The sequence below is a fragment of the Moschus berezovskii genome, chromosome 6, assembly GCF_049115385.1.
Source record: "Moschus berezovskii isolate FMDL1 chromosome 6, NW_MosBer_1.0, whole genome shotgun sequence".
In the NCBI taxonomy this organism is placed as follows: Eukaryota; Metazoa; Chordata; class Mammalia; order Artiodactyla; family Moschidae; genus Moschus; species Moschus berezovskii.
The window spans coordinates 61,040,281-61,057,388 of NC_142465.1; the positions used below are offsets into that span (position 1 = coordinate 61,040,281).

The 17,108-nt window shown below is 46.5% G+C and overlaps 1 protein-coding gene across 2 annotated transcripts in view; it reads right to left on the reverse strand.

Moving 5' to 3' along the window:
• KIF5A (kinesin family member 5A) overlaps window positions 1-15,691 on the reverse strand; it is a 28,814-nt gene extending 13,123 nt beyond the window's left edge. For both annotated transcript variants that reach the window (XM_088837077.1, XM_055394707.2), the window contains exons 1-12: window positions 15,179-15,691; window positions 4,672-4,759; window positions 4,504-4,577; window positions 3,995-4,099; window positions 3,692-3,740; window positions 3,193-3,248; window positions 2,881-2,968; window positions 2,467-2,591; window positions 1,895-1,999; window positions 1,261-1,409; window positions 1,007-1,155; window positions 560-735 (exon numbers count right to left, since the gene is read on the reverse strand). In XM_088837077.1, coding sequence (XP_088693203.1) covers window positions 560-735; window positions 1,007-1,155; window positions 1,261-1,409; window positions 1,895-1,999; window positions 2,467-2,591; window positions 2,881-2,968; window positions 3,193-3,248; window positions 3,692-3,740; window positions 3,995-4,099; window positions 4,504-4,577; window positions 4,672-4,759; window positions 15,179-15,307 — 1,293 coding nt within the window. In that variant the 5' untranslated portion in view covers window positions 15,308-15,691. The remainder of the gene's footprint in view (window positions 1-559; window positions 736-1,006; window positions 1,156-1,260; window positions 1,410-1,894; window positions 2,000-2,466; window positions 2,592-2,880; window positions 2,969-3,192; window positions 3,249-3,691; window positions 3,741-3,994; window positions 4,100-4,503; window positions 4,578-4,671; window positions 4,760-15,178) is intronic.
• Window positions 15,692-17,108: the final 1,417 nt, after the last annotated feature.

A 17,108-nucleotide genomic window follows, 5' to 3' on the forward strand; every position in this document is an offset into this window, starting at 1 on the left:
CCTTTCTTTCTGGAAGTTAGTATAACCTTGACAGAGTAAAGCAAAAGTCTTCAAATGTTCACATCCTTTAACTGAGAAATCCCACTCCAGCACTCCATTCTAATCGAAGCAAAGTCTCATGGACAAGAGACAAAGATAGTCACTTCAAAGTTATTTATATAGCAAAAATAACCAACTAACAAAACACAAAACCCTAGAAGACCTGTAAATAAATAAATGGTTAAATGCATTCTGATAAATGGACTGGAAGGCAGCCATTTAAAAATACTTCAATGAAGAATTGTTAACAAAGTAGGAAACTGCTCATTATATAATGCAGAATGAAAAAATTGGACATGAAGTTACACATACAGTATAATCTCAATTGTGTGGGTTTATTTCTGAATGGTGGGAGGAGGGATGATTGAAATTTTCAATATGCTTTTATTTATATTCCACATTTCAATAACAAACATTCATCTCTTTTAAAATCAGAAGAAAAGTCAGGATACGCTACTCTTTTGATCCCTCACTTACCATCCCACCAGGCTCACCCCCGTGCCCTGCCCTACACCCTCACCTTGTCATCAAGCTGCTTGTAGAGGCGGCGGATCTCCTCCTCATACTTCTGCCGCTCCTCGGGCGCAATGCGCACCACAATGGATGAGTTGTCATTCACAGGTGTCTCCTCACAGAGCTCGGCTCCCAGGGCAGCATCCTCCCCGGCCAGGCGCTCTGTCTCAGGCACGTTCTCTCCTGGCAAGGCGGCAGAACAAGGTGAGGGGTGGGGGCAGGGACAGCTGCACCCGCGGGCCCTTCCTCCCTCCCTGTGCATTGCAGAGACCTCCTGGCTTCCATGCCTCTTGCCCAGTGGACCGTCCACCTTTCTGGGGGTGGGGAATAAAGGGAGTCAGCCCCCTCTCGCTTTCCCTCATGACTGCTCTACAGCATCCCTCCAGAAACAGTCCTCCTTGGAGGTTGTAGGAGCCCTCTCTGGCTCCTTGCGCCCGCAGGACCCCTCACTAACCGTTGCGCCACCGGCTCAGCTCTGCCTCCAGCTTCGCTATGGTCTCCTTCTGAGCCTTTGTCTTCTCCTTCTCCTTCTCATATTTCTTTTTCCACTGCTCAGCAGTCAACTCCAGATTCACGGAGGCAGTGTTCTTAATGGTCTTTGCCCTGGAGAGGGGAACGAAGAGATGAGACCTCCATTAAGGCTCATAAGACCCTGAGCGGACAGCACAGCAGGGGCTGGGCCAGGGAGTAGGGGACCCCGCCACTGACCGCTGCCCGAACATCAGGGTGGACTTGGTCTCTGCATCGTTGTAGCTGGACGGTGAGCAGCAGATGAACATCGTTGTTCGGCAGTTTCCTCCCAAGGAGTCCTGGAGAATCCGTGTCATTTTACTGTCACGATATGGAACGTAGCTTTTCTGGAAGAAAAGGGAGGCCTCGAGTCAGAAAAATTCAGCGGGGGAATCAGAAAAGATGGTAAGGGAGTTTCCTGGTGGCATAGTGGTTACGATTCCAGGCTTTCACTGCCATGGCCCAGGTTCAATCTCTGGTTGGGGAACTGAGATCCTGCAAGCCGCATGGCACAGCCAAAAAAAAAAGAAAGAAAGGATGGGACTTCCCTGGTGGTCATCCAGTGGTAAAGATTCTGTGCTCTCAATGTAGGAGGCCTGGGTTCAATCCCTGGTTGGGGAACTAGATCCCACACGCCACAACTAAAGATCCCACATGCCACCACTAAGACCCAGTGCAGCCAAATAAATAATTTTTAAAATATTTTAAAAAAGAAAGAAAGAAAGGATGGTAGTGCTTACTAGGGGTGGAGCAACCCATGAATTGGGCATGACGAGGTGGGGACATTAGGAGAAGGCAGAAGATGGGGTGAGGACCCCTAAGGAGCACTCACCGTGCCCTCAGCCAGTGCTGAGATCACGTTCCCCAGGGCCGAGAGGGACTTGTTGATATTCTTGGCCTCATCCAGCACGGCTCCCTCAGCTCCAGTCTTGCTGACCTATCAGGGCACAAAGGATGAGTGTGTCATGAGTGGTTGCAGAGTGAGTGGGCTCCCCGCTCCTCTTCTCTATGTAAGTTGGCTGAGTCTAAGGAGAGGGGGATAGGAAAGAAGATGATCCCCTAAATGTTCTTGCTACAGACTATCTCCCCTACACACACAATATTATACAATATTCCATTTATGTGAAATGTCCAGTAGGTCAAATCCAGAGTCAGAAAGTAGATTAGTGGTTACCAGGGGATGTGGGACGGGAGACTAGGGTGTGACTGTTAACAGGTGATGAAAAGGTTCTGGAATCAGTGGTGATGACGCATAACTCTGCAAACACGCTGAATTGTATACTTTAAAATGGTGAACTTCACGGTATGTGAATTCTAGCTCAATGAGAGTTATTTTGATGTTTAAACAGGCCACCCCCCCAAGGCTTCCTTCCCTGCCCCCTTCATGCTGGCAGGACCCCCCACCTTCTCGCTTCCTGCCAGATCTACTAGATACAGCTTCCCACTCAGCTTCTGCTCAGTCTCCATATTCTCCTGCTTGATGTTGATGAGGAAGATGCTATGGCTTCGAGAGCTGTGTTCATTCATGTCTGTAAGAGGCAGGACAAGACAGTCCTTATACCAAACTCCGTGGAATGAAGCCTCAGTCCCCAGCTTCCAGGGACCACCGCCCCCACCCACTGAGAGCGGGGGTGTCCGCTGGGACTAGCCCAGCCCCTATGTATCCCTGGTAGTAGGGGTGCAGGGTCTCACAGACAAGCATCTCTTCTCCGGAGGAGGACACAGACTTCCCCTGCCCACTTTCGAGTCCCTCAGCCCCCATGGGCACAGAGGAGAGGCAGGGGCCAGACTCAAGAGCCCCTGATCTCCCCCACTCACTGGTGACAGCCACGTGACGATTTGATTTCCCTTCATCAATCACATCTAAAATCTCCTCTGGGCTGGACACAAAGCGCTCAGTACAACCCTGTAGGGGACAAATGGACAGTGACCCCATACACTTTGGTCTACAGATTAAATTACCTGCACAGTGACCAAATGACCCTTCAAGACAGTGCCTTTGCCCAGCCCCAGACTCCTCCCCAGTCCAGGCTGTCCGCGCTCTGCCTTCTGGGCAGTGCTCTCCCCTCCTCCCGTTGCCGCACTCTCAATACCCTGGCCCCGCCCGCTTGTCCCCGGCCCCATGCTCACCTTGACGAATGGCACCCGGTTCTTGTCCTCGTGCACAGACAGATTTGTCTTGGTCACTGAATCGAGACAATTCAGGGTGAGCAAGACCAGCACTTCCAACCCCCGACCTACCCAACCCCTTTACCCTGTAGTCTGCTCAGATGGATGATTCTTCTGTGTTCAAAAGGGAAGAAGACTCCCCTGTGAGGCCTAAACTCCCTGCTCACTCTGAAGGCTGTTCGTCCTCCTGCGGGATTCCAGCCCCAGGGCTCCAACTAGGCTGAGGTTGTTTGTATGTGGGCCTGGGCTTCTAAGCTCATCTTCTGGCCCTTTCGGTTTTTGGAAATTCTTGGTGAGTGAAGGCAAGGGCCACGAGCACAAGTGTGTGTGTCCTCGCATGCCTGCTGAATCTCTCACCAAACAGCACCTAAGCCCAGGAGGCCAAGAACGCTGTGATCATTCTCTTCCTTGCCCTCCTCACCCCCCCCCACCCCACCCATTGGGATTACACATCACTCACCATCCAGAAGGTCACGGATTTTGTCCAGGTAAATCTCAAAGTAAGAAACCTGGGTTAGGAAGAAAGGAGAAGTATAAAGTGATGGGGGCCTATCTTAAATCTGATTCAGGTATCATAGACTAATGTGATCCACTCAAATAGTGGTGGTGGGAGGGAAAGGGCAGAAGAGACTATTTTGGCAGAGAAGAACTTAGGTAACCATGGAGGAGAATAAGTTGGCATGCCCAGGATCTCAGTGGGTTCATGCTAGACCCTCCCCTCCCAGTCCCATAAGAGGATGCCCAGTGGTCACGCCCTGATCACCTTGATATGGAACTCAAGATTCTCATCCATGGAGTAGATGTGGTTGAAGATGTCTCGGGCAATTCGAGGAATGATTCCCATCAGTTGGGGGTCATGCAGCTTTCCCTGGGGAGTAAGGGTATTCCGAATGAGGCTGGGGCTCAGGAGGAATCAGACAGTTCAGAGGGAGGCAGACGAACACAGAGGTAATAGCTGCTGAGAAGACCGTCCTGACTTAGGGGATGGTCACTACCTTTCGCGGAAGGAAGAGGGAACTGAGCAGCCCTTTGAACTGTCACTGCTGCTGCTTTTCCAGGTAAAAGAAGAAAACTGGTGTAGCGGAAAGGAGGGTGAACTACAGCAAGCTGAAGGGAGTCCATTGAACTTCCACAAGAACACCGCCCTCCCAGTATTACACAATAACGCTGTACCAGGCAGCCCTCATTCCTAGATCTTCCCCCACTGAGACTCCTTGGCCTCTCTCACGAACACTCCCAACTCCTCTCTCCCATAAAAGTCAGAACCCTCACCTCCATAGTATGTGTCTTCCCTGAGGATGTCTGTCCATAAGCAAAAATGGTGCCATTGTAGCCAGCTAGGACATCTGGAAGAGATGGTAGAGAAAGACCACTGGTAGAGAGAAGTACGGTAGGGAATGGTGAGCTTGAAAAAGTACACTCTCAAAATATGCTCATTACCTTTGACAATCTGCATGGCACAGGCATGATAAACTTGCTCCTGAGTCGTGTTTGGGGGAAATACACGGTCAAAGACGTATGGCTTCCCCTGGAGTAGAAATAAAAGATGGCAGACATCAGTAGGGAGGTGTGGGGAAAAAGAAACACCTGAAAAGGCACCTGTTCCTCAACCTGATTTCCTGGACAATTATGGGATGAAGGAAACCAAAGAGAAGCAAAGCTTTGTATTGACACCAGGAGCTGTACCCGTGGGCTAGAATGCCACTGAGGAATGTCACATGGCAATACTGCATGAGAGGATCCCAGCCTTGGTGTGACACACTCACCATCCCAGATCTCCTTCCTGGGAAGTCAAATGAGAAAAGACAACAGGACTACAGGCTGCAGAGAGTGAAGAACAATATACTGACATTAAAAATCTACCACTAAGTTAAAACAAACATCTTCCTCAATAGATCCATATGTTCTGATATGAAAAGATGTTAAAGATGTATTATAAGTGGAAGATGCAAAGTTAGGGACAGATGTATAGTTGCCTACTGTGTAAATGAAATATACAAATGCTGAACTACTGAGCTGTTATGGAAATATTAACACAAGCTCTTTGTGAAAAAATATATGAAATCAGAAATACAGTTCTCCCTTTAGGGAAACAGCTGTAAGTAAAGAGAAACTATGAAGCAAATCACTCAGACCTACAAGTATCTTGTTCAATTCAGGTAATGTTATACACCATATGTGCTGAAAAGAATACTAAAAATACAAAATATTTACAACCCAGGGACCCAAAGAGAATAGATTTGCTATCTGATCATATTAAAGGGACCCACTTCAGTATTCTTGCCTGGAGAATCCCAGGGACGGGGGAGCCTGGTGGGCTGAAGTGACTTAGCAGCAGCAGCAGCATATTAAAAGGAAGATCTCTGGTACAATTCAATGAGACTATGCTTGCTTTCCATCATAAGTGACAACTTTTCAGTCATATTTTCCCATTATTTGGTATCAAGAAACTATGACATAGTTGTCAAATTATTTTGCTACAGAGTCCATCTTTATTCAACTGATAGGTTAACCTCCAAGTCTAAAGACACCAGAGTTTGGGAGACATATTTTAACTAAGACAAATCATAAGCATTGGAGAAGACTGGAGATGTGGGTCTGGGCATATCTACAATACTGCATTGACATAGGTAAACTTTTTTTCCAAAAGGAATTGTACAAAAAATATTAACAATGATTACTTTAGGGAGAGAAACTGGTAGGGAGAGGTGGCTTTCATTTTATCCTGGAAGGTTTACATTTTTAAACCAGGTACAAGTATTATGTTTTTTATTTTTTAATTCCAAAGAGAGTGAGAAAATAGTGTATTTTTTGTTTTTCTTTTTAATTCTTTGCAAAAAGGATATTTATACGAATAAGTATTATCTTTAATATTTAAAAGATTTTCAAAATCTGATTTATGATAAAAGTCAACCAAGAATATTTATCTAGTCTCTCTGTAGTGAGAGATTCTGAAGTCCCAAAAACAGAATCCACAAAGAGAAAAAAGTTGTGAAAGTGCTCTCTGCAATGAAGGGAGTACTGTAGACCGACAGGGCCTTCCTGGAGTACAATTCTATTAAATGTTTAAATGTCCATACTGGTCATACTCTGTCCCACAGATTTCAGTGCTAGGCATCCATATTGCAACTTGCTTTAAGCACTTCATGATGTGTGTAGATGGATGTTCACTGCAGCCATTTGTATTAAAGAAAAAGAAGAAACAACTCAAACACCCATCAGGAAGATACTAGTTATGATACCTCCATAATCTACTCCTATTACAATGAGCAAGTTTGGTTTACATGTCCAAGATCAAATACATGAAAACATGTCCAAGATCAAATACATGAAAACATGTCCAAGATCAAATACATGAAAAAATAAAAACAATTCGTACAACATGATATTTTTAAAAAGCATAGGGATAGAATAGTCTTAGAAAAAAGATATGAAGACTATATATAGATCTGTTAATAGTGATTATCACTGGAAAGCAGAATGATAGGAACTTATGCTTATGACATTTTTTCTGTGACATGTAAATATTTTACAATGACATATTGCTTTGAAATTAAAGAAAGAAAATAGTCTAGATGAGTTACAGAAAAGTGTGTAATAACATGATAAGTTACACACAAAATAATTTTAAGGAAAAGGTGGTTTTTAAAATAGTGTGCAGTGTAAAACACACACACACAAAAGCATATATTTCAGTAAAGACATATGGTATTATATATGTATACAAGATACATATACATGTATACTTTGCATAGAGAAACATGTTAGCAGTGGTTATCCTTGGACAGTGGGACTTTAGGAGTTTTTTGTTATTGTTCTTTTTGATTTAGATTTAAAAGTATTCTAAAATATATATAATTTTTAAACAGGAAAATTTTTAATTTTAAAAACAAAGAGATTGATACTCTTACTATAAAAAGAACTCTCATAAACTAATAACAACAAAAAAAAATTAACAGAAAAAAATAACAAAAAAAATAACCAGAAACATATGGACAAGAGTTATGTACTAACAACAGAAGAAACACAAATGTTCAATAAACATAAAGATGTTTAACATTTTTTAAGAAAAAACAGTAACATCATTTTCCACCTATCAAACTGGAAAACAAAAACTTAATTGTAATACCCAGCATAGATGAGGATTCGAGAAGGTATAATTTCTGTGAAAGAAGCACCTTCATTCTTTTCTGGTAGGACAGTATATCCATACTTTTAAGGGGCAATTCAGAAATGTATAAGCAAAAGTCTTGAATTGTACATATCCATAGACCCAGATATTGTACTGCTAAGAATTTACACTATGGAACTATCTGTAGCAAATATTTGGCTGCTGCTGCTGCTGCTAAGTCACTTCAGTCGTGTCCGACTCTGTGTGACCCCATAGACGGCAGCCCATCAGGCTCCCCCGTCCCTGAGATTCTCCAGGCAAGAACACTGGAGTGGGTTGCCATTTCCTTCTCCAATGTGTGAATACAAGAATGTTTATTATCAACACTGCTTATAGTAATGAGTATTTGAAATCAACAGAAAGAAGTTACATTTAGGGAACTGATTAATACAAGGAATTGATTATACTATGGCATGTACGTATGTTTTATTCTTTGCAACTATTTAAAAGGATGACATAATAGAACACCAATAAATCTCAAAAATGAGTTGAAAGAACTCAAACTCAAAGAGTGCATACTGTATCATTCCCTTTATATAAGTTCAAGAGTAAACAACACTTATTTGTAGTGATGGAACTCAAAGTAGTGGTTGCCTTGGGGTAATACTCACAGGAAGGGGGCAAAAGGGAGCTTTCAAGGGGCAATCAAAATGCTCTAGATCTCAACCTGGGTAGTGGTCACACAGGTGTCCAAATATATTATAAAATTCATACAGCTGTTTGCATAAGATTTGTGCACTCATTGTAGTAAATTATACCTAAGTGCTATCATAAAGTAGAACATCACAAGATGATATGATAATGGCCCTTAAAACTGTTAAAACTTAAACTTAAAAACTCATTGTTAATAAGAAAAAATGAATATATTAGACTATGCTAGGCCTGTCAATTTAAGATGCCTTCTCTAGGGGAATTTCCTGGAGGTCCAAAGATTAGGACTCAACACTTCTACTGCAGGGGGAATGGGTTCAATCCCAGGTAAGGGAACTAAGATCCCACATGCCGCAGTGGCCTGGCCAAAAATAGTCTGATGATGCACTGCACTGGTTGGGCCCTTAAATATATTAATACATATGGTCATTCAATTGTTTGTAATAGCAAACGATTAGAACAAACCAAAATATCCATATCTATCAATAGAGACCTGGCTAAATAAATTATGGCATATCTCTACAACAAATCATCAGATCAGATCAGATCAGTCGCTCAGTCGTGTCCGACTCTCCGCGACCCCATGAATCACAGCACGCCAGGCCTCCCTGTCCATCACCAACTCCCGGAGTACACTCAAACTCATGTCCACAGAGTCGGTGATGCCATCCAGCCATCTCATTCTCCGTCGTCCCCTTCTCCTCCCACCCCCAACCTTTCCCAGCATCAGAGTCTTTTCCAGTGAGTCATACAGATGTTAAAAAAAATGAGATAGATACTTACGTGCTGATGTAGAAGGATCTCTAAGACTCCTCATTAAGTAAAAACAAGCAAGGTACGGAACAGTATGTATAGTATGCTATCATTTGTATAAAAAAAAGTACATGCATGTATTAAATGCATATGCATTTGCTTGTAAATGCATGGCATTCTTTTAGAAGAATCTACAAGAAACTGGCTATAAGGCTGCCTTCTGAAAGGGGAACTGGGTAGCTAGGAAAGAGGAGTAGGAAGGAGACCTAATCTTCACTGTGTATCTTTTTTACATCATTTGAATTTTGTTACATGTGTATGTAAGACATTCAAAAATTAACTTAAATTTTTTTAAATAAATAAAATTATGTAAAATATTTAATGATGGTGAAATAGTCATGGTACTTTGTTGGTGAAAAACAGGTTACAAAACAACATAGAGTTTATGATACACTTTTATTAAAATCATTATATGTATATATGTAGGAAAAAAACTACTGGAAACAAATACATCAAATTGTTAACAGTATTCTGGGGGTAGGGCAGATTTTCAGTGAGTTTTAATTTCTTCTTTGTGCTTTTCTTTGTTTTCAACTTTGTCAACAACCCTGGGTTGGGAAGATTACTGGAGAAGGGATACGCTACCCACTACAGTACTCCTGGGCTTCTCTGGTGGCTCAGTTGGTAAAGAACCCAGTGTGGGAGACCTGGGTTCAATCCCTGGGTTGGGACAATCTCCTGAAGGAGGGCATGGTAACCCACTCCAGTATTCTTGCCTGGAGAATCCCCATGGACAGAGGAGCCCAGCAGGCCACAGTCCACGGGGTCGCAAAGAGTCGGACACAACTGAGCAACTAGGGACAGCACAGTGCTGTAACCAGATTATGTTTACTACTGTTAAAGAAAAATCTACCTTGATTCTTTTTTTTAAGGTTGACTGAGTTTATGAATTATTCACAGGACTTTCATAAATTTTTCACCATTTTTAAACCATTTTTATCTATACAGTTCATCATTAGACTTTATTACAAAGAATAAAATTCTTATTACACAGAATGAAATCATACAGTGTTTCAATAAACAGACTTAAAGTGGCCTTAATGCTTTTCCTTCTCAGTGGTAATTTTTTTTTTAAATTTTGTTGTATTTTATTCTTTAACTGAACCTTGATTCTTGAATTGTAATCTAACTCAATATTTCTCCCATCCAGATGCCAAGAAACAGAAACAAACAAAACATGTCCATCTCAGCCATTGACTTTCACCTCTTCTCCATCAGTGATGTCTATCCCTGCTTATTGAAGCCAGGCATGCAGCCAAAGGGGATTAAATATAACTCCCAAGCCAACCTCACCCTTTCCGTCTTCCCTTCTGGGAACCTGGAGATCAACTCTCTAACACTCCCAGTTGCAAGATTCCAGGGGCTTCCCTGGTGGCTCAGATGGTAAAGAATCTGCCCACAATGCAGGAGACCTGGGTTCAATCCCTGGGTTGGGAAGACCCCCTGAAGAAGGTAAATGGCTACCCACTCCAGTATTCTTGTCTGGAGAATTCCATGGACAGAGGAGCTTGGTGGTCTACAGTCCATGGGATCACAGAGTCAGACTCGGCTGAGTGACTAACACTTTCACTACAGGATTCCAGAGGGTGCTGTGGGCCCTTTAAAAGGGAGGGCGCTCTCCAAGTGCTGAAGGCAATTACTGCCTGAGGAACTCATTTTCCTGAGCCTAGGCAGGGAGAGATCAGAGAGAGAGGACGGGTGGCATTCTTGGAACCACGAGAATAAAAAATATCCAAGAGCTAAAAGTGGATGCACTTAGTAATCTCGTGAGCAGAGAAAGCCATGTTTACAATTCTAGGGTTTCTGGGAAGGCCTGCTACCATCTTCCTACGCTTGGTTGGGTCCTTAAGTTTCAAACCTAGTTCATTTCTTTTTCCTAAGATTTTTATATCTGTTAAAGTACGAATGTCCTTAACTTTCTATTTATTACAGGGTGAATTTGTTCTGTCAGATCTTTTTAAAAGAATAACCCAACCAGAGGTTTTCCACTTTTTTTGCTTCTAGACTACTCACTTGGGAAACGTCACCATTATTTACATCTCTCATGACACATAATTATTCTGAGTCAGACGTAGTATGTTGTGGGGGATTTCTTATCAGAATGTGGGGAAGTGAATGTACAGCAAAAGCCATTTCTGATGCCCCCTCCCAGGACTTTGGCCAGGCCTGGGAGGCCACAGCCAAAGACCACCACAGCCAAAGACCACTCCATAGCCTGGACCACCATGTAAACCAAGAGTTTCCTGAAGACAGAGGTTCCCCTCTCAATCCCCAACATCAAGCAGAGTCCCTGGCCCACAGGAGGCTCTTCATTAATATATCTGTTGAAGAAACACAGATATTGATGGAAGAAGAGAGCAAGAAGATCCTAGGGACCTGAATCTTTGGATGAAACAACCTGTCAACCACTTCCCAGTTGTGTCAAAGCCGAGCTGGTGGGGAGACAGCCCATCTAAAATAAAAATAACATCTAACTCTGGTTGGGAGTTTATGATGTGCCTGTCACAGCAATCCTAGGATGTAGGTACTACTATTATTATTATATTTCATAGATGTGAAAACTGAAGTTCAGAGAGGTAGGGTAGTGGTAGAAGAAGGTTTCAAACCCAAGCAATCTGAATCCAGACCCACACTGTCAAAGTGATCCCAGAACTGACGTGCCAACAGTGCGTCCGAGCTTTATCACAGCTTCCCTTCCCCTCCTCCCTCCACGTGGGTGTTTCTCCAAATACTTCTGGACAGAACTAAAGCCCTTCATCTCCCTCTTTTTGCAACCTCAACTCCTTTTTTAGAAGAATGCAGTTCTCCCATCCATCCTCTCCAAGGAGGTACTAATCCATGACTTCGATTAGTCAGGGACTAGAAGACTTGTAAGTTAGAAACACTCAGGGAGACCTTCCACCTTTGAGATCCACTCTCTCTCCCCCCACAGCAGTGTAAACCGCCCCTCCAGAGGGCTTCTCTTCAGAGTCCCACAACCCAGGACTCTGTGTTCTCCTCTGACCCACTCCAAGCTTCCTCATCTCCTGTCCAATTGTGTCTCCCAGCACTTTCTGGTGTTTTCCACAAAGGATGCTGACTAAAGCTAATGGAAAGGTCTAAGATCAGGGGTCCAGAGATAACCAACCTCTTCAAACCTTCACTAAAGCACTTGGTAGAGACTGAACTTGAGAGCACCAGGACTGATTTCCATAGTGACACCCCTGGGGATTGTTGCCATGGCAATGCTGGAGAGACACTGGCCACAGTGAACATTACCTCCCCTCTCTGTTTTCCTTGACAAGACTCCCCCAAGGCTAAGGGGAGAACTGCTCCTCTCAATCAGGCATCAAAAGAATCCTGGGCCACCTCAAACAATACTGACTCTGCTCCAATAATCCTGCAGGCCCCAACCTGGCTTTTCCAAATGAGGTACTTGGTGGCCCTGCTTTGTTGCCTCCTTAAGGATCCACCTAGCCATCAGGAAATCTAAGGGAGACAGAATATGGTGGATACCTGAATGAGGGAGGGAGGGAAGGGGAGAGAGAAGGGAAGTGGAGCAGGGGTGGGAGGCAGAGAGGCTATGGGTTTCCCTCCTGCCATTCTCCCGTGTCAGGTATAGATGCACAGCCCACACTCTGCCCACCAAGACACAGGCAGAGAGACACATAAATGGGTACACTTAAGAAGTCACAGTGGATTCCCAGTGACCCAAAGAGCAAGACAAGGTACATAGCACACACAGACAGTGACCCAGACACCCTTCCACTATGACTCAGGCCATTAACGTGGGCTAAGCCCCATCCCCCAGATTCCAGGGAGAAGTCATGGGGTGGGAGGGGGATGAGGCTCACAGAGCTGTCTTCCCAGCTTTTTCTCCTACATTCTGCCAAGCAGAAAAAGCCCACGAACATTAGGGACTCCGTAGCCCAGAGCTAGCCGCAGTGCAGAGAGGACAGCCATCACAGGAGGAGCAGGGGGCTGGGCTTGGAAAGAGAATAGCCTCTCCCACCTTCAGCCTTCCCAGACATCCTGAAGCAGCTTCCTCCATTAACTCCTTAGATAGTTCCCACACACAGGCCCCAAAGGGAGCTAGAGGAATAGAGAGGAAGGCAGGTGGGAGATTTCCTTCCCTTTGTTGGGACCCTCAAGGCACTCCTCACAATCACTTCACTTATGACCCTCATTCTCCAGAACAAGGAATGAATAGAAAGCCTGGAAAGGCAAGCACCAAGGATGCTGCCTGAGACAAAATGGCCCCCCATAAGCACTTATCTTGGCATGAGACACTGACAGGAAGGGCTAGGGCAAGGCAAGACACAGAGCGAGACAAAGGTTCAGCCCTGCAAATATCAGAAAAAATAGATACAGAAGGAACAGCTGTGGAGTAAAATAAAATCTGAACTGGCAGGGGGCCCTGGGCCTCTCTCTCTCTCTCCTCCCTCCCACCTCCACCAGGTCTCTCCTATTTAGCTAGGAATGAGACAGATCAACACAACTCCTTCTCCTAACATTGCCCCATGCCCTGAGCCCACCATGCCAGGATGGATGCCCCAGAGAGTCTAAGGGAGTTGGTTCAGATAAACCTAAATGCCCTAGAGCAAGGAAGTGAGGCTTAAAAGTGGAAGCCTTTTGTGGGTTTGTTCCTCCATAACCACCTCGGTCCTATTTCTCAGCCTTTCTGTCTCAGGGGGTCCTCAAGCTCTGACTCTCATGGCTAACACCCACTGTCCAGACTATTCAGAAAGGTTGATCCAGGCATTATTTCAGCCTGGCCAGACTGATCAGACTGCAAGGTCTAAGGTTCCTGAGACAAAGAGAGACGGGGCCCTCTCTGTGTGGCAAACATACATACATAAGCACATACACAAGGCAAAAGCACCCATTTGAGTCCACAGTGGAGGTGAGAGAGACTGGTGACAGACTAGAGCCCTTGGGGACAGGCCATGTCAGCAAGTCTCTTCCTAAGGCATGTTTACTCAAAGTCCCGTTCTCACTGACTCCGAAGACCCAGGCTCCCTCCTCCTCTTTGCTTCATTCCTTCAACAAGCAAGCCCTGTGCCAAGCACTATGGATCAAAGATACATAAGACGTGCCCCTGACCTTGAGAATGGTCCTTATATGGGCTCCTCCCTTCTTGAACTGGCTAAAGTGTCCTGGCCCAGCAACCCTCAAGTCCTACTCCCTACTAGACTCAACCCCAAATCCTTTCACCCCACAGCCTGACAGTCCCAACCAGCCTAGGAAAGGAGGGGAGGTGAGGAATTCCCTAGGAATCCTTTGGGGGCTACCACAGCTAAAAGTCCAGAACCGAAATCTGTGGAGGTAATGTGATACAGAAGGAAAGATGTGAGCTTTGGAGTGACAGATTTAGGTTCAGAGCCATGAATTAACAGTGTGACCTTGAGAAAGTCATCTGACTTCTTTGGGCCTCAATTTCCTCATCTGTAAAGTGGAAATATTAACACCTTCTTCAGAGTGTTGTTTTGAAGATCAAATGATATACGTAGAGTAAAAAGCACAGTAAAAACTAGTTCTTCTTAATAGTCTCTTCCATGGGTAGGGGCTGTCAAGACTAGGTAGAGGAGGTGGCTTGCTACTTTGTATTGGATCATCAAGAGAAAGGATGAATAAGCAACTGCTTGATAGGATTTCACGGATCAGTTATTTTTGTTAGGGTGAGTTGAAGGGTCTGAAATCCTCTTCCTACCATACCTGGGAGGGAAAGGCAGACATTTCTTTAGGACCTAGAAGATCCCCCTCCCCAAACTGGGCGTGGCACCAATGTATTTCCTTCTCTGAAAACCCTTCACCAAACCTGTGCCCTCCCCCCAAGTCCAGGCTGTAACTATTTCAGGGGATGATGGAGGCCTTGACCCCAGGGTCCACCCTCACTTGTGCCTTGGCAGAGACCCTGGACAACCCGCCTCCCATCTAGCCAGTCCACTAGTCTTCCCCCTCCCTTCCTGGAGGCTGGGGGTAGAGATTCTGAGCCAATAACAAAGGGAAGATGCGCCTTCCCTAGGGAACTGGGAAAACGTCAGAAAAACACGGGACTGGCTCTATGGGTGGGGACGCTGCAGAGAGCAGCAAAGGGGAATCCGGTCCCCGGATCGCGGGGTAGTAGCCCCCTCCCACTCTGCCAAGACTCGGCTGCCGGCCTGGCCAGGCCACACCCAGGCTTCCTGATGCAGGGAGAGGAGGGGCTGCGGCTAAAAGGACGGAGGAGGATGAGCGCAGGGAGAGGGAGCTGAGACAGGCTGGGGGCTGAGGCTCGGCGGGGGTAAAAGATCCTGCCCCCTCTCCGAAATTCCCTCCAGGGGCGGCACTCACCCCAATAACGACGCTGTCGTCCCCTTGGAAAATGGGAATGAACTTGTCCCCCCGCAGAATCTCGGCCTGATTTAGGGGCCGAAATCGGCAGAGCACCTTGATGCTACATTCGTTGTTGGTCTCGGCCATGGTGGTCACCGGCGTGGGGCTGGGGCACTTCGGCTGCAGAGGTGGCTTGTGCTCCGGGAGGAGAGGGGCTCAGCTGAGGCCCAGGCGGAGGACAGGTGCTCTGTCTCCGGGGGTTCAGAAAGCTGAGGCGGGCGCCCGGGCGAAGGCTGGGGAGCAGGGCCGAGGCGCGCTTCCTCTCTCCTGCGGCACCGGGATGCGAGCGACCTGGGCGTCTGGTCCTCTCTCGGCGCTCTGCCTCTCCGCCCCTCGCGCTGCAGCGCCGCGCTGCGGGCCTGGGCGGGGCGGCGACGGAGGAGCGGGGCGGGGCGGGGCTTCCCTGGCTAGGGGCTGCCACCCCACGGCGCCCACCGACGGACTGTAGCACCGCTGCTCTCTTCTTGCCTCCTCTCCCCACTCCTGACGCTCGGAGACTAACGTGTCCTCACCCCTTCCCCACCCAAGTCACTCACTGGGTCCCACCCTCACCACCCTGACCCGTCTGTCCCTCCCTCGGACTCCACCCCCCTGGAAGGGCTAAGGGATCTGAGGTGGGCCTGTCTCCCCGTCGGAGGTAGAGCCAATAGCGCTCACACCTCCTTGATTCCAGGGCATCCTTCACCTCCATCACAGTCCTCTCTCCAGATTGGCAGCACACGTCTCCTCCTCTCTTTCCCCACAACCCTCTCAAAGATCCTCAGCCCACTCAAACCTTCAGGGGCAGCTACTTGTACCCCTATGGAGGTGGGTGTCCAGGGTCCATTTTTCAAAGAGGAGTGTCAAGGGAGGTCTGGTTCTTCCCTTCCCCTCCTACATCCTAAAGGACTCTACTCTCTCCCCAACATAGACGCTAGGTCCCCACTAAGTCTCCTATTTTGGCCTGTGGTCTCCTATTTTGGCCTGTCCGACTCTTGGCGACCCCATGGACTGTAGCCTGCCAGGCTCCTCTGTCCATGGGGATTCTCCAAGCAAGAATACTGAAGTGTGTTGCCATTTCCTTCTCCCCAGCATTTTCCCCACCCAGGGATCAAACCTGGGTCTCCTGCATTGCCAGGCAGATTCTTTACCAGCTGAGCTACGAGGGGTCCTATTTTGGTCTATCAGAATTCAAAAGCAGGTAATTCTCATTTTTGCCTCATAGTTTGGGGCTGGGATGATGGTGACCCAGAGGAACTTTTGCAAGAGGGAGGAGTCATAAAGCAGAGATAGAGGAGAGATGATGGTGGTGGGTAAGACCAGAGGGGCTTGAAGAAAGGACCTCTAGAGCTGACATCTGCATTTGGGCTTCAGGCAGGTTTAGGCACCTATGTGAGTATGTTTCCTGTCACAGTACTCTGGTGAACAGAGTCCCAACACTCCAGCCCCTTTCTCAGGCCTTTCTTCTGTTTCTCCCCCTTCTCTGGCAAAAAAAAGAGAGAGAGAGAGAGACAGGGCCAAGTCTAGAAATTCCAGGTCCTTCCTCCCCTCCGGTCAGACTCCTGCTGCAGCCCCTGGGCAGAACCACCTAGAAGCTGGCGGGATTGATTTTTCTCCACGTCACAGGGCCTCTGCTGGCCAACAGAGTTAGACTGCAGGAGTTGAGACTCTAGGCCAGGGGGAGGAGCAGGGTGATGGGAGAAGAAGGAAGGAGGGAGTGAGGTTCTGCCTAGCAATTGTCTGGTAAGTGTCTAAGGTCACTTGAAGCAAGAAGGAGAGAATGATGGCCTGGCCAAACATGACCTAACCACTCAGAACACAGCTAAAGGGGTTTCCGAGTTGGACATATACCCCTAACCCACCTTGAATCTTAAGGAAACTGAAGGAAAGAGGTTCAGCATAAGAAACT